Source organism: Salarias fasciatus, chromosome 13 (assembly GCF_902148845.1).
Source record: "Salarias fasciatus chromosome 13, fSalaFa1.1, whole genome shotgun sequence".
Classification (NCBI taxonomy): Eukaryota; Metazoa; Chordata; class Actinopteri; order Blenniiformes; family Blenniidae; genus Salarias; species Salarias fasciatus.
This window is the reverse complement of record NC_043757.1, coordinates 22,355,966-22,380,816: the sequence shown is the minus strand read 5'-3', so window position 1 is coordinate 22,380,816 and position 24,851 is coordinate 22,355,966. Positions and strand designations below refer to the sequence as shown.

General features: G+C 40.3%; 1 protein-coding gene across 2 annotated transcripts in view; it reads left to right on the top strand.

Moving 5' to 3' along the window:
• The window catches only part of grid1a (glutamate receptor, ionotropic, delta 1a), a 222,878-nt gene that overhangs the window by 123,716 nt on the left and 74,311 nt on the right, over positions 1-24,851 (top strand). For both annotated transcript variants that reach the window (XM_030106855.1, XM_030106854.1), the window contains exon 3: positions 11,603-11,887. In XM_030106855.1, the coding sequence (XP_029962715.1) occupies positions 11,603-11,887 (285 nt within the window). The remainder of the gene's footprint in view (positions 1-11,602; positions 11,888-24,851) is intronic.

The window sequence follows — 24,851 nt, the reverse complement described above, 5'->3', positions numbered from 1 at the left end:
CACAACCAAAGGCTGGGCTCGTCACGCATGCTGCTCCTATGTGCTCAGTCTTTCAAGGATAATGAGCTAATTTGTTTTTCAACAGGACAGTGCTAATGTTAAAAAGGGAGCTGATTTCTGGGGAAAAGTCTGTTCCTCTTAACAATGAAAACCCATTTCCTTAATATGACAAAGAAATCGTCAAGATTCCAAGTACTTATCCAGCAGCCAGATTTGTGGTTGACTGTTTGGGCTTTACGATTTGATGAGACACTTGAAAGCTCATTCGGTGATGCGACGAGCCAACATGTTTAGTTGTGTCACACAACATTGCTAAACAGTGATTTGTGAATGCTTTCATGCTTCAAAGGAAATGGCTGATATTTGTGCGAGTGAATTGATTTTGATTGGCAGGCACTCATTGATACCCTCCGCTAGGAGGATAAGCAACTGAAGATCGTTTCTCGAGGAGCTGACATCTCACATAGTGCCAAAGCACACCAAAGCAAATTTACTCGAAGTTGACTGAAAGGACAAATCGAGGCAGGAAAAAAGTACACAAGCAATAAGGACAGCAAACTGATGGAGGAAAATGGAGGAGCCTCAGTGAGGATGTTCAAGGGCTGGAATCAGTGAATGAAGAGCCACAACATGCAGAAGTGTACATGGAATGAATTACAAGTGTAATATTCCTCTTGTTAACCAGTGGCAATGCCAGGAGCATCTTATCTCTGCAAGAAAAGAGAAAAAAACAGCCATTGTTCAGTGCGCCAAACTCCTCTTCACACATGGAAGTGAATGTTGCATTTCATTTGCTGCGCAGTGTCCACAGTCACTGATGACTGTGTGAGCAACATCATTTGCTGTTGTTGGTCCAGTGCTTTTCACCAAATCCAAAGTCAACACAGCAGTCCAGGACACTTGATTTGAAAACACAAAAGGCTCCGTCTAGTTCCTTTTCCAGCAGGATTTGGCACCTGCCCGCAGTGGCAAAACCATTCTGAGCTGCTCAGCTAATCATTCAAATAAATGGTAATAATACTTTGTCTTTCAGTGCATTTTCACCCAATACGTATCAACACTGACACACAGCAGTTGCAGCAGCTGCCATGCAAGCTGCTAATGCACCAATGGCAGCGATTTGGGGTTTCGTGCCTTGTGCAAGGACAATCAGACACATGGGAAGGCAGAGAGGGAGAGCAAACTGCAAACCCTGAGTCAAAGACAACCCTCCCTCCCAGAGATGCATCGCTACTGACACCAGTATGGGGTTTTGTGTGCTAGGCTTTATGGCATGTAATAAGTACTTTTCTCAGTAAGTTGTTCAAAGTTAATACTTGTCCATAGGAAAAGTTGCAGGTTTGCATCCCTACTCAATACCATCAGAGCTAAAGTGGCCCCTATTGAGCCACAGCAGCTTCCCCGTTATAATCCCTCAAAACGTACCTCTAACAAGCAGCAGGAAAAGATGATAATTTAGTAAAAAAAAAAAAAAAAAAAAAAAAAAAAAACCTCCAAAATTTTTTTCTGCAATAATGAATTTGAGTATGCACAATTTACTTAAATCTCCCAGAACTGCTTGTGTGAGGGCAGCCTTTGAAGAGTGTAACACTGCTTAGAGTGGAGAGCAGGTTTAATAGATCCTTTTCTCACGCGCTTCTTTGTTGTTTGTTTACTGTTATTCAGACCATTAACCTCATCTGAAGACCTTACTTGTGCTAATTGGAATTTCATTATTATTTACTTGTTTCAAAAACTCCTAAGTGCTCCAAGAGTTTAGAAAAAAAGTCCCACAGGAAAAAGAAAAGTATTTAAAACGCACTGTGTAGATTCTGTTTGTAAAGAGACACCTAAACTCAACAGAGGTGATAAGAATCGACATGAATAGCTCTGCAGTCTAAAAGCAAGTGGCTGACAACACCCCTCAGTTCTCTGTTTTTTGTTTTGTTTTTTTTGTTGTTAAAGAACTTGACAGTAATGTGGTGAGTTGGATCTTTAGCAGTTGGGAGGCTGCAGGAAGCCCCTTACTGTCCAGTTCTTGTGCCAAAAGCCTCATTACTCAGGTCTTGTCTGTTCACCAGCTTGATCTTTTATTTCTGTTTGTCTAAACTCAGCAGAATGAATCAGCAACATAAGGCCATCCAGCTGATTTAACACGTAAGGCGAAGGCTGTTCCTCACTATGAGTCAGGTCTCAGTTAAATGACGGTGGTGGGTTTACTTTGTAAAGTAGGTGGATGTCCATCTGCCATCAGGCTTTTATAAGAGCACATGTCCAGCTTTGTTCAAGCTGTGGGAACAGGTGGCTGTGATCCTGTGTGCCAGTGTGAGCTTCAGTAGAGCTGGAGGGGTAACACACTGTGGAAGCTGCGGTCTCTGCACGCTGAACTGCAGACACCAGTCACAAGGTGAAAATACAGCGAGTACAGATACAACTGCTGTATAGCATTGTTGTATTTTAAGTTAACCTGTAAGGCATTCTGGGACACGGCCAGATCAAAAATGCTTTCATTTCCTGGATTTATTTATTTATTTATTTATTTTCTTCCGAATCAAGGAAGAGCAACACAAAGTGACCTCGATATGGAATATTACACTGCAAGCTTTCCATCTCAGAGAAGTAAACATGCACACAGCAGAACTGAAACATAGCCACAGTCCAGTCTGTGTCGGTTTCTGCTTTTACACAGATATTGCATCTGTTAGCACAGACGCAAGTAAGAAAGTTAAAAAAAAAAAAAAAAAAAAAGCATTAGTGAAATGTGGTGGGCAGACTTTCAACCACTTGGTCATCACTTGGTTGTATTTCAGTATTTCTAACTACCTCTTCATATTGATATTATATAAACTGTGTTAACAGAGTCTTAACAAGTAGTTTTCTGACACATTTCACATTTAAACTGGCAGCAGGTCAGAGATTTCATTTGGTTAATTATAATAGAAACGCTTTGGGCTTGCACTTTCAGAATTTTAAAACCTATCCTTTGTTTAAATTGTTCACTTTATATTTTTAATTCCCCCCCTGAAGAGCTGGCACGTAAATTTGATCATCGTTGTTTCATGTGTTCATTTAAAAATATATTTGGAAAAAAAAGAACTTAATATAATTACATTATTACGTAGATTCATATCCAACTACTGCAGCACAGAGGAGGATGGCATCCCTAAGTGAACCTATATTTCGTTATTCATCATGTTTCAGGCCTTGCTTGAGGTCTGGATGGTCACACAGAGACATGAGCAGGTTACGATAAGCAATCGAAAGAGAAAAAGAAGGTGTCGACACTGAGGAAGAGGGTGAAAGCCGAGAACTGCGGCCAGAAAGACACAAAGGAGACAATGTCGGAGCAAGTGACACATTACCAAGCGTGAGCGTGAGATGTTTCCTAAATCCTCACAGTCTGTCGCTGCTCCAGTGGTGAGGGAGTTGTGATTATCCTCTGAAAAAGCTCGCCAATCTTTCTTGATAACGCCATCCAAATCAATCATCTCAAAACCCAAACACATGTCTGCCAAAAAAAACCCAAAAAAAACAAAACAACTCCGCTCCCGATAATTCACCTGTTTCAACATTCAGCTTACTACAGCCAGTCGAGTACCCAGTCCCAAAAGGGAATAACCGGATGTTAATTATAAGAAAACTAATCAGTGTGCAAGTAAAAACAAACGACAACAAATGTCCATATCATCGAATACACAAAGAACAGTGTGATGCACAGTAAAGTGGCTGCATTAGTCCTCTGAGAAGCAGCGGCTGCGCTAAGTTGATGGGAGAACAGACGACAGAGAGTCGAAAGCACTCTGCAAGGGGGAGAAAAGGAAGCAGGAAGAGAACAAGGAAAACAAAGTGGTGGGGATTCATTTAAATTGCTTAATATAAATGCAAGTTTTATATTCAAACAAACATCAAGATGCTTGAAGTGAAATCTGAATCTTTGATGCTACAGCCGGAGACTCCCACATGCGTCTGCTCTGTGATGTACATCAAAAAGCTCAGCGCTTTGGGGAAAAGGGTTAAGTCGCTACCAATTGTTCAACAGTTGAAACTGATGCCGCAAGACATGGCAGCCAGTTGTATCACATTTTTTTATTTTTTTATATCATAGTCTGCTGGTATCTGATTCACTGTGAGAACAGCAGAGAATGAGTCAGCACTTTCTGAGCGTGGGTGCGCTTTCCCACTGTTGTTTTATCTTTAACATACATTTCCTCTTTGCTTGTTTACAGTGTTTACTGAATGTATAAGTAGTGAGGGGCAAAAGGTCAAACTCTTCTCCCATGCTGCGGGGAATTACACTACAGGCTTTTGTTTTTTTTTTTGTTCAGTTAATATCCCTCAGGTGCCAGCTGTTAAAAAATATCCCCAAGCATGAATTTCACAGTGCACAGTACAGCGGCCATGTCATTTTGTCAGTTCTTGTGTCATAAATAATAAGTGCAAGCTTTCAGATTTATTTAACCGGGAGACACTGATGAGGGAACATGAATGGACTGCAGAAAACACTACGTTTCATTGTCTATCCCAAAACCATTCACATTTTTTTATTTTTTGTACATAGACGAGTGACTTAAAGACAAAAATCGTGGGCAGAATGAATGAAAGAAAAATCCGAAATGAACTGTTGCATGTAAGGCTCCATTAGACTTCACGTGGAGTCATTTCTCCTGCGAGCCACTTCAGCCCTTCTCTGTGCAGTCAGGTAACAATTGTAAATGTTTACGCTTGTGTGTACACAATCAGCGTTGAAAAATGATTTTTGAGGTCAACGACTCATCTTTTCACAGTCACATAGTGTGCTGAACAGGAAAAGAAGAAAAAAATGTTGTTATAGAGAAAAATAGATATGCGACATTGTTCAACACAGAGGAAACCGGTCAAGTCTCAAGTCACTGTCAAAGTTTTGCCTGAAAAAAAAAGCATACGACAATACAAATGCAGCTCACTGCAGTGAAAAACAAATGTTTCCATTATGACACCAGAAAGTTTCAAATATATCTGCTAAATCAAACTCCAACTTGCACCGCGAGCACAGAGCTCCCAAACGGAATAAATTAGCAGGGCCATCAACAGAATATGAAAATAGCTATCATTTTATCAAAGTGCCAGTATGCATGAAATTATGGTAAACTCTGTTCAACAGCTTAAAATTCAGTGTGTGCAGATAACCAATTATAACCAATTACAGAAGGGCTGAAGAAAAGAAAAGTTTGTACAAAACACTGAAGAGCTGGAATGTTTCACCATGATGAGGGGACGGGGGAGTTGTTCGTTTGTCTTTAACTGCTGAGGTAGCTGTAGGAAGCTGGTGCAGTGGCAGGATTTATGTACAATAATTTAGTTAAAATGAATGTTAATCCATGGCCAAAGAGCAAACAGTAACAGTTATTTGAATTTCAAGCTCAGACTGGACAATGAAGAAACAATGAAGGAGAGGATGATGAATTTTTCCAGCCCACCTCTTCGACCTCTTGCATTTGTTTGGAATTAATTAATTTCACTGTTTCATAATGCCGAGATACACACACACACACACACACACACACACACACACACACACACACACACACACACACACACACACAAATCAAGTGAAATTTTTTAACTTTTGTTGAATTTTAGCTGTCGTGCAGAGTGTAATGTTTTCAAACCACTGTCAAAAACAGGGGAACCACAATTTTGCCGAAATGGACCTTCACATGTGCATATATCTGTCTGCAGGTGTGAGTGGATCAACAAAAAAAGAGTCCAGCGAATTTGTGCTGCTTCTCCAGTGAAATGCACCTTTGCTACACCATCATCTGGGTCATATCTGAACACGTTTCACACTAGACACTGGACCTGCGTGAGGAAAAAAGACCAAGTGCAGAGCGAGCCTGAAAGTTTGCAAATTACAGGTGTCTGCAAACAAGCACACGTGGTTGTTCTACAAAAATACAGTAGTAACTACTGGCCTAGCATCCAAACTAAAGGATCTCCGAAGCTTCAGATGTGCAGGGTGCCGATTTCATTTCAAGAAAAAAATCAATTTCTTTTAACTTTAACTGTCTTTTTTCAGGATGTAAAACTTTTTCTCTGTTAAAAGTTCAGAGTGTTTATATTACAGATCTGCTACCATCCCATTGAAGCTGTTAATGCCATCTCAGCCAAGCCAAATTGAGGACACTCTTGTTAGTTATGGCAGAATTTCTGTAAAAGTCAAAAGCCATCGTCCAGTGAGCTCTTGCTTTGGAGTGGAAAGTTGATTCGGTTTTCAAAATCAGAGAATATAAATCTGAAGAAGTTGAGTAGCACTATGAACTTTGGAAATAAGTCCGCCTGACTTTCAGAGTGTTAAAGGTGTCTCGAGCCATGAGATGTCTAATCATACGTTTGACCTTCAGATACATTTAAATGGAACATCGTGGCACGCTATGATGCCGTTCCTGCTTTTTTAATGTGGAGAATATGTCAGACGACAGCCTCATGATTTGAGTCTCGTCCTTTGACAGGGACAGTGTAGATGTGGATTATTTTAGACAGAAGTTGTCATGGTCTTTCATTGAATTGATTCCTGAACTCTTTGAGCACATGACTTTCAGTGAGACCATGTCCTTGCACCTTAAAGAATCTGCTTTAAATGTCACCACCCTTGGAAATACATAGCATCCCTGTCCACTTCTGCTGCCTGTCATTTGTCTGTAGGGTATAATTTACAGCAACAAAATCCCAATCACAGCTCAGACGACATGAGCAGTCTCGGCGTCGATAGTATTGACTTGGATATGTACCCTTATCATCGTCTGACAGCAGGAGCGAAGGCACCGTGAAGGGGCCACGGATGTTTATCTTTCCAAAAGAGAGCACAAGACGGTATTGAGCGGCTGAAGGAGTGGGAGCGATGCAGAGGTGATTCATTCCAGAGGTGCAGTGTTGCCGTACACTTAAAAGTTGAAGTAAGCTCAGGTCCAGCTGCCACACTGTAGTGATCTCTCCCATTTCTTTCCTCCTGTGTGGTGAGGAACTGGTAAAGCTGCCAATACCGTCGTGTTAAAAGCCAGTTCTTTGCTGAATATGACATGGATCGTTCACGGCTTTTATGAATCCGAGGATTAAAAAGTACACCGTGGGGTCAGTTTTCCCTGCTGGAATGTTTAAAAACCATCAGTGACTAATTTATCAGTAGGATATCTCAATCTTTGCACTTCATGCTGTTGTCAGCATTTGTGAAGGGTTTAATTTGAACCTATTAATGTAAATGTAGAGTAGATGTTGAATTTATTCAACTGATGAGCAGGGATATAACGTTGCCAAAGCCTTTTAAAACGCGCAGTGATTAATATAACAGACGGCATTTCATTATGAATCACAAAGTACAAGTTGTCTCAATTAGATCAGCGTTACACCATTGTCACTGCAGGGTAGAGTGGTGTTGACAATATTGCAGCGTTTATCTCTGTGGTGACTCTCTCCTTTGAATGAGGGGACTGCGCTCAGAGTCAGAGCAAACTAAATGAGACCGTCTTATTTAGACTGTGAAATCACTGAGACAGACCCAATTTATGCAATATTCACTACAGCAGTGGTGTGGTGGTTTGTTCCATCCCTTCAGATTACATTGGTAAAATGAGGGCAAGACACTGATGACATCCAGTTTTCATGGGAAAACAGATTGTGTAGCAAAATGCTGTAATATCTTTTTTCTTTTTCTTTTTTTTTCAGCCTGGTGTCTTGATGATAATTTTCTTGCTCCCTAGCCCATCTGCGCATAACTTAACTGGTCTGATGAGGCGAGGACTCGAACAGAAAAATGCCATGTGCTTGTGTTGATCAGCCCTAATCCACATGCCAGATGTCCTTTAAAAAAACGGTTTCAGTTGCCGGCACAGGAACACGACAGATACGTCTTGCGCTTTCGCAGTCTTTTCTCTGGTTCGCTGCTAGTTCGTGGAAAATATGCATGATCTGAGCTATGCGGTGTTGATTAAAAGTAGAAATTCATACACCTCTTCCGAATTCATCATTCACTGATCAACTGCGCCATCACTGAGATCGAATAATGACTCCTTCTAAAGTGAGCTCGGAGGATCATCTCACTCTCCTCAAAGAAAGCAGCTGTTGTTTGCTTCACCCTCGTCTAATAATTTTACCTCATAAACGCCTTCAGAAAACTGTGTCGGTTTTCCTATATCCATTCATTAGTTGAAATGAATATTAAGACAGCATGATTTGAGCAGTCATTATCCTGGCAGAGCTGTACATTTATGATGCATGTGTAAGAGCAGTCCTGTATGCCGGCGTGTCTGATAGCTTGCACGGAATGAATGATGGCCACTGTCCATTTCAGGGGGAACATTTAAGAATCATTATTCCACCATTATCATCCTTGCCAATGACTGTACAGCACTCCCCCGTCCTGTCAGTTGGCTGTCTGCTGTATAATGGGCCTGGGGTGTCCATTATGGAGCTAAAATGGCTGCAGATGCACTTTAGCCACAGCCTGCTAAAAGTAGCTGAGGGATAAGCGGAAGGGGCCACGGCTCTTAAAAGAAAAGTTTTAGCAGCAAAGAGCTCATTTTGCACTGGCAGGCGGTTCGACATGTGAAGTAAATGATAAATATGATATTGCGCCAGTGTTCAGGAAACATTAACAGGCACATAATGCCAGGTATCAATCACTCTGACTACAATCTCATTTTATTACAGTAACTATGGCAGAGTTTCATCTCACTGCACTCTGGACTGTCATCACTAATTATAACACTTATCAATCCCTCCAGCAGATGAGCACTTCTAACTTTTTTCTTTTTAAATGGCGTACTTCTCATTAATGTTCCTGGCCCTTTGCATGATCTTCCTGTCTGATTTAGCTTTCTCTGTCTACTTTTGCGGGTTTTCCCATAAAACCTAAAGCAGGCTTGCTAGCTTAATAGTTTATTCCAATTCCAACATCGATGTGACTTTGTGGTTTAGGTTCACCAGACATTTAGAAACTGGCAAACACAAGCCAAAGACATGAAGTAACTCAACTTACTGACACTGTTATCCAAAAGTAATCAGTTGAACTTACATGGAGAAACTCACATTTATTCATGTTTCTTGCACATAGTAATGGAAAATTGACGAACAACAGAATCTGACAATCTGTACATTTTAAATTTGTGATATATTTATCATTATAACAATGTCTGATCTCACGTTTGCTGTTTATCTGGCAGTGGAGCTTCTGTAGTTTTCTGAGTAATAATAATTCTTCTGACTACTTTTTCTTCAAAGTAAATCCCATTTTCTTCAAAGTCATAGTGAAATATTTGTGGGATTTCACAGATAGAGAGCTAGATTAATACATTCATCCATGTTCTATTCATGATCCAACTTTAATTGTAGTTCGGTAATTCTGGATTCCTAATACTGCCAGTCCTACAGTTTTCTATTGAGAAGAGCTTTTCCATTTCACAGTGCTCCACAGAATGTATTTGCCTAGTGGGCTGTTGCACTCGTTGGCGTGCATGTATGCTTTTTTCTGCCGTCTCACGTGCACATAAAAACCATAACACACTCTGCCCTGGAGAAGAAAATTGCCATTCTAGCAGTCTCCAGAGAATTCTTGAAAAAGGCTACAAATAATCTCTTACATCCCTTCGCTTCCCTTCCCTGACTTTCCAACCAGCTCCAAAAACCACAGCGCATCTCCATCATCTCCGAAGGTCTCAGATCCCCACTTTCTCTCTCCTCCTCTGCATGTTATCCGGCTTCCCTGTACTCCCATCACTCATGATTTATAGTGCTTTAATGTACTCTTCTGCCGGCAGTCAACAGATGAAATTGTCATTTTTCACATTAATAGTAATTCCCCTCCACCCATACATTCAAACACACACACACATAAACACGTTTTTTTTTCCCCAGTATCTCTCCATTTAGAAACCTCCCTCGTCCTGCTGGATCATCCTTGCCCCGTGCCTCAGCTCTTTCCCTTTTCCCTAATGCCGAGTTGTCCTCTGCCACTTTCAGTTTTCATTACTCATTCTTTCAAATCCCAGGTAATGGAGGATTTAGCATCATGTGAGATTTTGTACATGTATATTCAAGACGTGTCCATCCTGTGGTGCAACGGTGTAATCATCTCAATTCGGTCTCACAACTGCAGAGCTGTAGCCCTCTGCTAAATTCTGCAGATACGGTAGAAGGCTATATAATTAGGCAGGATTATAAAATGCAGTGAGAGCACGTTTAATTGCTGTTTTGTACAATATGCCGAAGCCGTTTATGCCGAAATTATAAGGGCCCCGCTGTGTGAGGAATAGTGAGTTGAATTTTAAAGCCGTGGGTTGCTGTAGCCAGTTCTGTGTCACATGCAAAATTAGACAAACTGTGTAGTTGATGGTTATGCAGCTCACAACAAAGGTAGAGCTAAAAAGTAAAAGTCAATGGAAATTCAGTATTATTCATTCAATGGCTTTGAATTCAATTTCATATCACTTTCTCTTTTGCAACACTTCCCTTTCTTTCTTTTGCTTTTTTAAAGAATGTAAGGTTTAAAACTATCATGATGCGTTCTTTTTGAAACATGGCAGCAAAAACGATGATTATGGTTGAAGAGAAGAATCTTTTTTTTTTTTTAACCTGATTGTTTTCGTCAGCCCTGCTTATCAGCAGTGGTGTGTCTTACCCACATACACTCAAACACTCAAAATTAGGAATGTTGGGAAGCAGAGCTTTAGCTTTCTCATTTTGTGCTTTTAATCATTTATCCTCTGTCATTAGCCATTTATCACCACTGACACAAAACAGTCTTTCTTGTTCATTTCAAGCTTATCAGAGATGTCGAAGGTGACATTTTCCCCTGGGAGATATTTGGCATTTCATTCGACCAGAGGTCTCTAAGAGAATATAAACTGATTTTACCCAAATTGAACATGTAAATAAAAATGTAGGGATGTTAAAACCCATCATAGATATTCAAAGCATGTGTCTGCAGCCTTAATCCCAGCTTGTCTATAGAATTTCATTATCTCTATGCATGGAAGTAAGAGAGTGAGAATGAGGGATAATGTGGGACACTATTTAGATAAGACCGGTGCAAGGAAAAATTCCCATTGAACCTTCTGTCCATCTTAAATACAACTTTTTTTATATTCCTGGTGGATTGAACAAACTCATTTACCACTTGAGGTCTTTTCTTGACCCTCGGAGAACTGTTCACCACCCCTGAAGCTCTTTGATTTGTCTGCTGTTTTCAAGTGGCTGATACCTTCTGCATTTGTCCCTTAATAAGCCATTCCTGTTCCCTCCTCTAGTATTAGAGGCAACCCCCCACTGGATCTTTCAATGCAGCACTATACTTTAACTTTTGGTGCCAGCCCCCTACATTGTGCTTTCAACTTCTGCGCCTTAGACTTCATCTTTAGCAGGAAACACAAAGAACATTCTTACATTGCTAAGCCTCGTTGAGTGCACTTTCTCATCTAATATGCAGTGGTATTAAAAGTTCTTTATAATGATTGTGTGAATTATTAACATGTTGGCAGTGAATATATGTATATACATATATTTTTTTTCTTTTTTTTTTTTGCTCCTTTGTCTTTACATTTCCAATTCACTCCTTGGTCATAATTCCTTGCTGCTTTATGTTTCCTGTGTCCAGCCTGCGAGCTGATGAACCAGGGGATCCTCGCTCTGGTTACGTCCACCGGCTGTGCGGCCGCCAGTGCCCTGCAGTCCCTGACGGATGCAATGCACATCCCCCACCTCTTCATCCAACGAAGCGGGGATGGCGCGCCCCGCACCGCCTGCCAGCTCAACCCCAGCCCGGACGGAGAAAGCTACACGCTGGCCGCCCGTCCACCGGTCCGGATCAGCGACGTCCTGCTCACCCTGGTGTCCGAACTGCACTGGCAGAAGTTCATCATCTTCTACGAGAGCGACTACGGTGAGTCTCAGACAAATGACAGCGGGCTGATTGGCAATTGTCTCCTCTAAGCATGACATTTGTGTGTGAGATAATCTCCGTGCGTTCATTTAAATGTAAATACTCAAGAGCCATCTCAAGTGTCAGGGGAAACTCGGAGCCGAGGAAGCAAAACCGAATTAACACTGAGAATTCATCATGTTGAAAAGAATAAACCAAGTGGGTGCTGAGATGAAAGAAAGTCATCATTCCCACGCACACACACTGTTCTTGCACACTCCTAAAAAATAAATCAAAAGTTCAGTAGAAATTGGGAGAAGAAAAAAAACAGATCTCGTAGCTGCATTCACCATTAGCAGCATCTTCTTGAAAAGACAAGTCTCAGCATAATTGGCTCATTTGTGACACCCTGGTTCTGTGAGGGTGTGTCCCAGCAGGACTGTCTGTATCCTCAGACGTTCCCCGTTTGTTTGGTTATTCTCATCACGGTGCCCTTATGGAGCAGACCTTTCCTGACCCACATTTGGCTGAAGGCACTATGGATCAGGACATGATTGTCAAGGCAGTACAGGAGCAGGAAGATGAAGAGACTGTGTATTGCTGCATTGCTGTTTCTCAGATACAGACTTTACCTCTGCTGGCTAATCCTTTTTACTGCTCGGAAGTGTGCAATCTAGAAGGCAGTATAAATCTGTTTTATTTTCTCAGAACTGGAAACAGCGTGATATAGTGTAATGTGAAGCTCATGCTCAAGGGAACACAGCCGCCCACCAGCCCCTGCAGGTTCCCGTACCGGTCTGTACGTCCCAGCGCTCCATGCTGTGTTCGCCTGTCCAGGGGTCTGTCCTTGCATTTGTTTGCGACATTGGAACTCTTTGTGGAAAGTGCACGGTCAGCATTGAACCGGATTGATTTAAAATCTCACCTATCTGTTTGTCCATGTCAAATAAACTGTCCTTCTGCCTACTTCCCCCCCCCCTTCCTTCCATCTGACTAGCTGTCTCCCTGACTTGCTAGTTCTTACATGTCTGTCTAGCTCGGTCACCACGTGTCTAACCATCTGTTTCGCAGTAGACCTTCCTTTGTGACTGGCCTGCTTCCTATCTGTACGACTAGCTGTCTTGCTAACAATCTTTTTTTGTTTTTCTGTGTAACCTGGGACAGAGTCAATAAAGTTCATATCAGGGCTCTATGGTGACTTTACCATCTGTTGCAAGAGTTCTTTTTTAATTTTTTTCCCGAGTCGCTGAGAAAGCTTTCTTATGACTCCGGCAGTATGTTTGGGCTTGCTGTCAAGCGACAGAATGAATATGGGACTAATTAGACACCTGGTGATAGAAGATGGACAATAGTACAGAAAAAAAAATCCAAAGTGCCTCAGAGTTTTACACTGTAATGTATGTCGAACGCATGAAGGCTTGGTTTAACAAGCCAATGTTCGTGCTAAAAAAAAAAACCTTTTTTAAATCTGCTAAATTAGGTGCTACAAAGTCAACACCATTGACATTTGTGTTCATGTTACACTGTTTAACTCTGCACTCATTTAATTAAGGAATGTAGCGGCTAATTAGGATCCTCATCACAGAAGAGCCAAAATAGATGTGGCGCCTGCCTCAAAGCGGGACTACAGTGACCCGCAGCTCGACTCAGAGAAAAAGAGCGCTGTCTAAAAATCTGTCCTGACACCTAATAAGTTTTGAATCCATACTTGCCACATGAGAGCAGAGAGCAACAGCTGCAGCAGTTCACTCAGTCCGCCTCATTTATTATATATTTTATGCGGCAGTGTTTGTCACAACACTGCTATGAGTAGAAATGCAATAAAAATGTACTTGCGCAAGCTTCACTTAAGTTATCATTGCTTTCTTTACATGTGGTGTGTGATCCCCCCCATACCTGACTTTAAAAAACAGTTTTTGACAGTTTGCCTCAAAAAATAAGTTTTTTTCTCAGCAAAAACTCAGAAGTTCCCGAATGTAAGCTGTAACACAAGCAGCCCCACATGAACTTTATCATTTTGAAGAGTTTGACTGAAATTGGGAATTGTTCAAAGACGTTAAGAAGATAAGAAGTCAGATGCCTGATGCCAGATTTGTGCATGAAGGCTTTCAGAATTTAGGCTGTTTAATAAGCGTAATTTGGTTAGGAAGCACTAATATCAATGTTTACAGGCGCTGCACACCCATGCCGTTGCTCTCGCTCTGTCTTGCTGATTAGTTGTCCTTTCACTTTCAGATCTGTTAGAAATCTACCGTGAAATCTAGGTGACAAAAGTTTGAGTACCTAAAAGATTCATAGAGTTAAAAGGAGAGACCGAGAGATGACTGTGTGCACACGCAGGGCTTCAATGACCATCCAAAGGAAATGTTTAATCAAAAGACATGCAAAACTTCTTTGATGCGGTCCAACATTGGCCAGGGGATTGTGATCAGGGACTTGTTAAGGAGCTGGAACTGTTAAAAGGCTAGCAGTTCTCAAAAAGTAGATTCAGAAACAAAGTAAGCTCACCCTCATTAAATTCATTATTGTCTAAGTAAACAGCAAAAATTGCTAAAATATGCATACGCCAAAGTTGATTTTTTTACATCATTAGAATAATAGTCGAGGATTTATATTGACACTACTATTAAGGGCTTTCCACTGGGGTTCTAAAGAGATCTACCCTCAAAGCTGCAGCTTTTCCAACATGTCAGTCCAGTTCTTAAGCGTGTGTCTCTCCTGGTGTTTTGAAGTAACATTAAAAAACTATTTCAAGGTTGAGGCTAATAGGCGAGAGAAAGTCGTGACTTACTTAGTACATGTAGATCAGGTGGGCTTCATTTGCAAATGTAGCCCGACAGATAACATGAGGCGGTTTGTCCAGATTATGCGGACACTCAAAATGATCCAATCAAATGAGTATATTTATTTAGGACCTTAAAAAATATATAGCTTTGGAGAAAACTTTATTAAGCAGGTGTGCTGATTATATAATCGTCCAGAAGCAGTGGTATAAAGCAATGGGTACATATCCTTATATTTTAGGTTAAGGGGAGGCACGTGCCGGGGTTCCCCTCTCAGCCCTCTGTTATTCTGTCTGGCAATGGAACCAAGGCAATAGCAGCGTCCCAGGAGTGCCGTATGATGGTTCTGTCCACAGATCGTTTATATAGGTTGAGACTATTCTTTTGACGGTGTCGGACCCTGTTATGTCAAGGCCATCATTGTTAAATGCATTTTACACCTTTAAGTTCTCAGGATAAAAGGCAAACTGGGATCAATCAGACTCTCTGCCCTTAAAGTTTTGTCCCACTGCACTCTTCCAGCCTGGCAGATTCAGATAGTCCAAGGAACCTTAGTATTCTCTTTCCCTTGTATTGGATGATGTTGTGGAGAAGTTAGGTATTGATGTAAAATGTTGATTATCACTATATTTCTCATTATGGTAAAGTTATTGTCAGCAAAATGAACTGTTTCCCCAGAATTAAGTACCATATCTGCTTTAATCTCTCCCATTAGACAACCCAGGCAGTTACTGGTAAAAATAAAATCATATGTTGAAGGAATTTCTCCTGGAATGGAAACAAACCATGTGTGAACATGGGAAAATTACAGAGGCCAGTCAATGCCAGTGGCCTAGGGTTCCCAAATGTGTTATATGACACAAACTGTGATCACAATTGAAAGGACTGGAAGAAACCCTTCTTTACAGGGCTGGATGACTGAAGTGGGCAGAGCTGCTGCATACGAATGAATTAGATGCTCGACAGAACAGAAAAATATTATCTAAAATGGGGCTGGTATAATTTAGTTATTTCATCAGTCAGCTTATTCATAATCTGTGCCGTCTTCTAGAATAGGTTGAGATGTGGTCTGTATGTTTAACATGTTGTTTATGTTGATTTTAAACTAATAAGTGAATAAATATTGCAAGTTATAAAAAAAAATATGAAAATGTATCCCAACACATTAGTACTTCAGATATTGTTTATCGCCTTGCCTATTACTGGTTATATAATGATGGCCTGCAAACTCTTCCAAACTTTAAATTGCCAGAAAGCTTTTTCATTACTAAGCGATGACTACCTATAAAGCAAATGCATCCTGCAAAGCATTAAATAGTATTAAGTAGCCATTTAGTTAACCACCTTGTGATTAAAGCCTTAACTGTACCTCTTTTAAAATGATTTTGTTTTCATTGTACCACCTACATTATCGAAAGCAATTTGAGTTGACTTTAAAGATGCTATAAAATAAACCGTTTCCTTTCCTAGGACAAGCATTTTCTTTACTTCTTTAATTATTTGCCTGTTGTGAGCCCACCCTGCGTGGAACGTGCAGCACAAAGTTCGTTCAGTTTGCTGAGCTCATCATAAAATAATCCTAACGTATTGGACTGAGTTTTTGTTCGATAAAGTGTTTCCTTGGTAAATGTTAAGAGTTAGGTTTTAAAACTTTTCGAAATTTTCAAACTTTGATTTCTGAGGTCCTTTTATCCATTGGTTGCACTGATATGAGAGGAAATCTTCATCTAACACTATTAGCATGTGGTGATCGGTCAGGGAAAGGGCGATGTGACTTGGTTTTGCTGTATTTTACATACTTTTGTAGAGAAAATTGCATTTTAGAAAGTTTTAGCTCCGGCTTTAGCGCCCATCGCTGCCAAATCTCCTAAGACCCGGTCGGTTTAGAACATCGCATCCCTTCAAATGCACGCTGTCAGATCAGTGATAACTGATCAGTGGAAATGAGATTATGTAACTTCACTCACAGCACAGGAGCTCAGATCAGGTTCTCAGTGTGATCTTGTCAAATCCTGTCTTCTCTCCTCAGCTTCGCCTCTGTTCAGCATGCAGAGGGCAGGAAGTACAACTTCCCAGCATCCCCTTGTATTTGTCACATTCCTCACCCATCACCAGTGATTGAAGCATATCTGCTCTCATGCTTGCGCATCTTCTATATTATTATGTGTCAATCTTTTCAAATTGTACACACAGCGGTGACGTGCTGAATAAAACACCATTCTGAAACGTTTACCAAGGACACCTGCGACAAGCAAATACAGAAATTGTGATGCAGCTGCTTGGAGCATTTGTATTAGTGAATCAGATTATTTAAATAAATGTGAAGTTTAATTTCACACTGATGTGATTATTTTCTAGTTGTTCTGAAAAATCATAATTTGTCTTCAGCTGCTGTCCTGTTCTAACAAGGCCTGTAGTTACAGCGCTGAGCAGGTGTGTGAAAGCTTTTGACAAGCAAGATGTAATTATTTATTGGTCTTTAATTGAAAGGACACAATTGAAACAACTGTGGCAACAAGGCTCATTTGTACATTAAAGCTGTCGGTTCTATACACTATTTGTTTTATGTACACACAAAGGTAAGCAATTAAGAAGTAGACACGGAAAATAGGGAGAAAGATTTCATTTATTTCTCTTATTGATTGTTTGAAGATCTAAAATTATATTTGCTGCATGATCTGCTGCATTTCAAGATCTAATTAGCCTTTCCTGCTATTCAAACAGTTTATAGTCTGTCTGCATGTTCAAAAAGGTTTGTACTCATTTTTGTGATTATTCATGGCATGTTTCACTGTTTTATTCCCTTTCCTCGAAGACGACATGCATAGAAATGATATGTTGATACGCTTCAAGAAATAATGGACAGATTTGCTAAACACGAGTGAAAGTGACAGCTGTAGCTACTGCGTAGTAAATAATCACTTTATGTATGACAGCTTGCATCTGAAGTGAAGAAAAGAAGACCGTATTTTCTGTTGTTTGATTCCGACTGATCCTGTTCACAGCACTCTGATAAACCCAATTCCACTTTTAAATCATATCTGCTCACTTTAACAAAGCACGTTAAAAACCTTCCATAAAAAGTTACAGATATTGTTTTACAGCTTCTGAGCCACCGGTCATTCTGTGTATATATACACAGCTAAAAGATACGACAACACTTTGCTGCTGACTCACAATGTTTAGTTGGTTTGTAGCAGTGACTTTCCATTTGCTGAAGAACACACTGTGAATACCTCATGTTTGCTCCCACACATTGGGTCTTCTGAACATGAGCAAGTTTTATGTATTTTACCCGTTATGCTTTTATTTTTAAGTATCATATAGTTCACTATAATAGATAAAAACCATATAGAACAAATGCAAGCCAAGCTATCTTAATCTAGCAGACATTTGACTTGTTTTGTCCGTTGTAAGATAAGGCTGAGGATTCATAATAACATTGCCTAAAGATGTGGTAGTATTTAATAAATTAGACACAATAATGCTTTGAATTAAAAGAGAAAAAAAAAGCAAGGCAAACAAAGGCACTGCCAAAGGATCTTTTCTCATCCACCATTAGACTTTCCAATTGGCTGTGACTATGACAAAGCACTGTGGTAATTTAGAAGCATCTGAGCATTCAGTCCGCTGTATCTTATAAAACAACTATCTCCAGTAAAGAGATTTCTTCAGAGGTTTTGAAAGATCGGGCTGTTCTTGTATTTATTCGTCTTTTCATCTTTCCTCTTCTCCAAAACTCCTCACTAAAATGCACTGTAGGAATGAACACGATGAGAAAAGAAATTTAATTTACCAAATAATGAGAAGTATGATTGCAGCACCAAGGCCATCTTCATATGTGAAGTGGGCGTGATGGTTCAGTGATGGATTTCTGGATCCAGCTTGATAAGGTTGTCTTTCACAGGGTGTCTGTGTCATCAGTTGTTGATGGCGCATTAATCTGTATGAAAAGTGCCCTAAATCTGAATATTGCACTTGCCTGCAAATTGGCAGAGTAATTTGTCATATTTTTTTTTAAGGCTGGGCTCTCGTGAAGTGACAGTGCATTCAGGCTGTGCAGAAGGAGATTTTATTTCATGACAGCTCAGACAACTGGCCGCCTTGACCTTGAGGCCATAGTATAGCTCAGTGTAATGAAGTGTGTCATGGTCGCCAATTCATTCCCGTCTCCACCAATGCATCAGCTGCATTAAAAGCACATAATGTAAACAACTCCTAAAGCCTCGGCTCTTCTGGTCCCATTTGTCATTGTGCATTTTCAACACATAATTTGATTCTCTGTTGTGAGGCAGCATGTTCCATAATTTCTTTTACAAGCAACAAACGCAACCTTATTCCCGTGCTACTGTAGCTCCATAAGAAGCGGGATGACAGTGTATTACAACATAAAGCATCCTTGTGCCATTTTACCTTTTATGCCTTCAGGCAAATAAGAGAAAACAAAATTACACAACAATCCCATAACAGGCCATTGGTATCAAAAAGACTCTTTCAGTTATTACTTTTGTTGTTGTTGTGGTTTGCTCATTGTTAACCCCTTCCTTTCTGCCTTTCTTTTCCACTTTGTTCCATCCATCTATAGTGAATCCTGTTTAACTTCCTTTCAGACACCTCTGCTTCTGCTGATGTGAGCTGCGCTCGCACAATGCTTGAACTCCTTAGAAAGGACAATACATACACTGTGCAAGCTAAATCCAATGAAAATCTATTGCTTCTCGTGAAACCTGTGGCTTCGCCATCAACGACCAGGCAGACTCTTGTGCATTAGGAGTATTCTGGAAGAAGAGGGTTATTCCTTCTGTGGCAATTGTGATTTCATCTCATGTTATTTGATATGACCACGGCCTCACGGTCAACACTGGTCCACACTGTGCTCTCTGGGTTGTGACACAAAGCAGCTATGCTACAAAACTATTTAACTCAGGAACTGTTTAGAAAACAAATACCCAAATGAAAGCAAATCACAGAAAAGTGTTGTTGCGAAAAGGATATCCATTTGTGGCAGAAACCCTGAAATCACTGTATGTTGGGCCAGTAGTGGATGCTGTTGGTTGTTTTTTCAATGAAACCACACATGAATGCACAGAGAACAATATGCTATAAGCACTGACAATGGAGAGTGCTCATTAAAGAATGACAGATGACCAAGTTGGCTGCCATTGTTCTTACCACCCGTCTTCCTATGCATGTGCAGAGAAATATTTACTACGACTATGGTGTGCATTTGTAATAGCAGCGTTTTCCAAAGGTTGCATTTTTCATGGAGACTGAGCATTATTAAAGAGTCGTGTTTTCCCCTGTTTCCATGGAGATTGAGTCTGACTGTTTTCTACAAGTTCCACTTTGGGAGCAATTTTTAAAAAGTTGTGTTTTCAGTGGCTCTGAGCGCTGTTTTCATTTTGGGACATTCAAAATGCAACTGAAGATTTCCATTATTGTGGCAACAGGGCCAGGGTCAGTGATGCCAGTCTTTGTCCGAATCCTCCATATTCCCGTGTATCTGCAGAGACTTCAGTACAAGATGATGGCTTTTCCCTCTACGGTTAGTCATTAGAGACCTACATTCAAATTTAACTATAATCCTATTAACGTGAAAGATGCACCGAAGCACAACGGGACTGTTTGTGCTTTTTAGTTAAATGGCTTGTAAGCTTTGTTTGTATCGCTATTAAATGTGATACAGTATACAAATGCAAAGGGTGAAGCTCAGTGACCCACATGAGTCCTAAACTAACGCTAAGGGCTCATGTCAAGCTCATGTTAAGATAATAACTGGTGACTTTAGAAGTGTAGGTTATCTCTATATCTTTTTAAATCTTGTTTATGGTGTGCTTAGCAGAGCACTTGCCTTTGCTAGTACCTAAATGAAGGTCTGCTATTGATCCTGAGGGGTGGGTGGACAGTGGACAGACTATCTGCAAACAAAGGCTTGGATAAAATTGCGTTGTCATTTTATCATAACAAGGAGAGCACAAAAGACGACTGAAGCACGCTTATAGGAAATCTTTAAGAAGGGTCGATTTTCTTGAACATCAGTGGCCCTCTTGGCAGGTCTGTCGGAGTTAACCTGCACTTAGTAATGACTGTGAAGCGGCTACATCTGTCTCTGTCCTCCCTGTGGTGACGGTCTCTCTGTTAGAGCAGGGGAGAATTAGGCTGGTATTAGGTGTGAGATTGATTAATCTGCTTTCGGTGCCAAGTAAGAGGTGGTTCCTAATGTAACACATGCATTTATACGACAGACCACGAGTGAACACAGACAAACACAAGAGGGTATTTTCTGCTCTTTGCAGATCTGCAGTGTGCAAACTGAAAGTGGCATATTTCAGACGGTGTGCTGAAGATGTGTTTTGTGATGGCACACTCTGTCATGCCTTTTTCCTCTTTTTGCTCTATTCCAATGCAGTTCAATACAGATTTTGTGCAGAAAACTGATTCAAAATGTCAAATAATTTCACAGCTGGATTATACATGGGACCTGAATTTAATTGGCTTTTGTTAAGAAGAACATAACAGAAAATGGATTAGAGAAAGAAAGGTGCATGATATAAAAAAGATTTCTGGAAATAAAGGACATAAATAAGAAGTATAAAGGTTTACCTCTTATACATGTATTGTTGAGTAAAAAAGGGCACATATTAAAAACAGGAAAATTACAAATACATTTTTTTTAAAACAATATTTCCCCATTTATCTCAAAATGAATAACTGGCTCAGTTAAAACACGGCCACATTGAAAATGAAGGGGTTACAACCTTAATAGAATTAAGTGAATGTTTGAACGTAGTGTTGAAACTGTAGCATCTGGCCTGTAAATAGTAGAGGCATTTGTTTTGAAATAAAAGACTTTGGTCATGACCCGTTCTTGCAACATTCAGCCAACCAAGAACATTGCTTTATTACTCAGCCATTGTTGAATGTTTGGGTTTGAAGCTCCAGCAAATATTGTGATTGCATCCAGAAAGGGGGAAAAATAAATCCACCCGAGACTCTTTTTTTTACAAGGCAAGTTATTCAGTGTATTTTTTTTCTTTTCAAAATTGTATTCTATATTATTGCCAATTTCTATCAACATACTTTCTTATCGTCTCCATTGTGGCATCCCTGACTGCATTCCTTGCAACCACATACAGTAGCTTTGTATCATCCCAAAAGCATGTCAGCCAAATTTAAGTAGGGCAATTAATTTTATTTCCCTCTTGGATTAAAACTCACACGGTGTTGCTGCGAGCCAAAAAAATGAATGTTCTGCACACTATCTTTCGGACCATTCACGGCCCAGACTGCGATAATAATTCAGTCCAACCTCAGCCAGCTCTGCACGGCCGCAGCAGGAAGCTCGCTGGAGACGTTCTGTTGATGGTGCTCGCCTTCACTTTCTACAGGTTTTGACCAACTGAATAAAATGTGAATCTATATACGCATGGTCATCAATAGTCTAACAGAGGACACAACAGCTTTCTAGAAATTGCAGGCACAACTAACATAGCAGTGAAGATTTTTATATCACAAAACGACAGAACTTTTTCATTGATTGAGGTATATTTTAGAACACGCTTTTTCTTGTTATATTTTTGATATGGAAACCTCTTCATAAATCATAAATCACAGATCTTTGCCAATAATTTCTCTGATCTGAAGGCAGATCCTCATACTGATGCCTGTGAAAGCATCATTGTGAGGAGTTACCATGGTTACAGGTGGTACTCTGATCTCTGGCAAGGTTAATGGCGAGGCCTCGGTGTCGCTGTCCCTCTGCTGTGCAGTCATACAACAGATGGACCCTCGGAGTGGAGTTAACATTATCATTCCCTCAACTGTGAGTTGATCCGCTCCCTTCCCCTCACCCGCTATTAGCATTACCATTTGAAAAGCTACCTGCTCCCTCATTTAACACCAGCATCTTCCAGAGAAACTGGTGTAGTGACTGATTTAAAAGATTTGAAGCGAAATCATTCAACGACATTGCAAAGAAATGTATTCGAATTTCAGCAAATGCTGATAACAAGCTTGTGTATTTTCTCTTTTATTTCCACAATTATATAGAATATTATAGATATTACACCACATTTTTGTTCATGCTATATATCTCTTGTGCATCATTCATTTATCCAACTAAAATATAAATGACATCCTAACAAAGTCTGTGAGCACATGCACATGATCAATGACCTGTGCAACGATTGACCTAATTAGTGTTCCAAAACTATTCTTAAATAAATTATTTGCATGTATTTTGCATGTAGGTGTGTGTGAGCGGCCTGTGTCATTGTTATATAAGACCTACATTTGCACTTTTTGACTGAGTAGGAATTAATTTAGAGAACAAAAGATGTAATACTGTAGTCCTGAAATTTAAGAGAAAAAACTCAACTGTGCAGCACAGCTTCTTTTTGATCATTTCCATTACTTATAGACTCTCGTATGCGTGGTCTGTTTTCTGTTTGCATATATGTAAGAAATCTTTATATGGTGTTAATGGTATCTGTCAGCTTCCTATAAAAGCAAGAATCAAAAAGAGAGAGCATATGTCAAAAACTTGCCTGGTAGGTCTATTTCAACAATGAAAAAATTCTACAGAACAGACAGAAAGAGCCGATCTGGCAGATGTTAATATAAGCTGTGCATTGGATGATATTGCCACTGTCAGACTTGGATTTGGCAGAAGCTTTGAGAAAAAAATAATCATTAACAGATTCACTGTTAAGAAGACATGAAATATGGCGCTAATAAACATACTGTAATATATTTTTGTAATGTAGAGTTTTTGTTGTCCTTTCAGCGGGAGAATATCATATTTGTCTTAAATCACTGACACAGAGCTCAGAGTTGTTTTCAAGAAAACAAAAAAAGCACTGAAGCTCAGGCAGTCATTTTTGTGCGGTCTCATGCACGTCACGTGCTACTTTAATTAATTTTGAAGCAGTATAACATTTGAAAAAAAAAAACCCCAAAACAATAATATATGTTGCATATAATTAACTTAGGTTATACTTGCTAGAATAACAGTGATTACTTCAACAGAATTGCCTCGATTTAGAGTAAACAGGCTGGCAGCGCAGTCATTTCTCTGGCTTTTCTGCTTGAATTGCAACACAGCTTGACAGCTCAGTAAAAACCTCTGAGCCCTTTGATCATGATATGCTCATTTCTGAATCGCTCCAATCCAAGAGGGAGCCCCGCTTTAGTTTCAACGGGAGCAAGATAGTGCTGAAAAGAACGTTAGAGCATCTTCATGGGGCATTTCTCAGTCTCTCTCAATCTACCTCAGCTCTTCGCTCTTGAACAGATACTGTTGAGCCGATGATGAGTGCAGGACCGACGGACGCCAAGAGGAGCGGGCAAGCCACCAGTTGTAAAAGTGAGAATGAGGATTTTGATGGAAAGGACCCAGAGAAGGGTTGAGTTTTAATATCTAAAACTTTCAGAAGCAGATTTGTGTTCAGAACTGACGCTTGGGTAAACATGTCCAGAAATCAGACCTTTAATTCCACGTTAATCCTCTTTTCTGCAGGGCTGTCCATGGCTGACACGGCTGCCCCGTGGAAAAGCCTGCTATGGGTTTGGAACGCTGACTTTGAAGTCCGGTGTTTCTATCGGAGTCCTAGAGAAGTTATCGCTTGATGGTTTTCCCTCGGCTGTTCCTGGGATTAAGAAACTTTTGTTTATTTGTGACAGTGTTTTTCATTTCATTCGAGTTTTGACCCGGCAGAGTTTGTCACTTGTTGGAACTGTTGATCACTCCGCTCGATCTCCCATTCCGTTGATCCCATGTGAAGTCGTGAAATAAGCCTACATATTGTATCTGCACTGAAAACGTCCCTTTTTTTTTTCTTTTTCATCTTGCAAGGTTTAACTCTTTCCTGAAGATGTGTGCAACATTCTTTCATGTCCAGTCCAAACTGTTTTCCATATCTCCGGCTGCACATCAGTCAGCAGAGTCAGCTGTGCTTTGTGGATGACTAATAAGACGCCTCCGCAGCCTTTTTATTTATGTGTGTGAGTTAGTGATTTGTTTGCCTACTGAGTCACCAGAAATTCATAAGTGTACCCATTTATAGCCCCTGGGTTTTATAGAAACGAAGCAGGCCACACTGAACAACAGTGCCGGGTGGGAATTTGTTCATATCTTGCTACAGTCAGAGGCAGAGATCACAATAGATGATCTGATCACGAGAATCCCAACGCCTGCAGCAGCA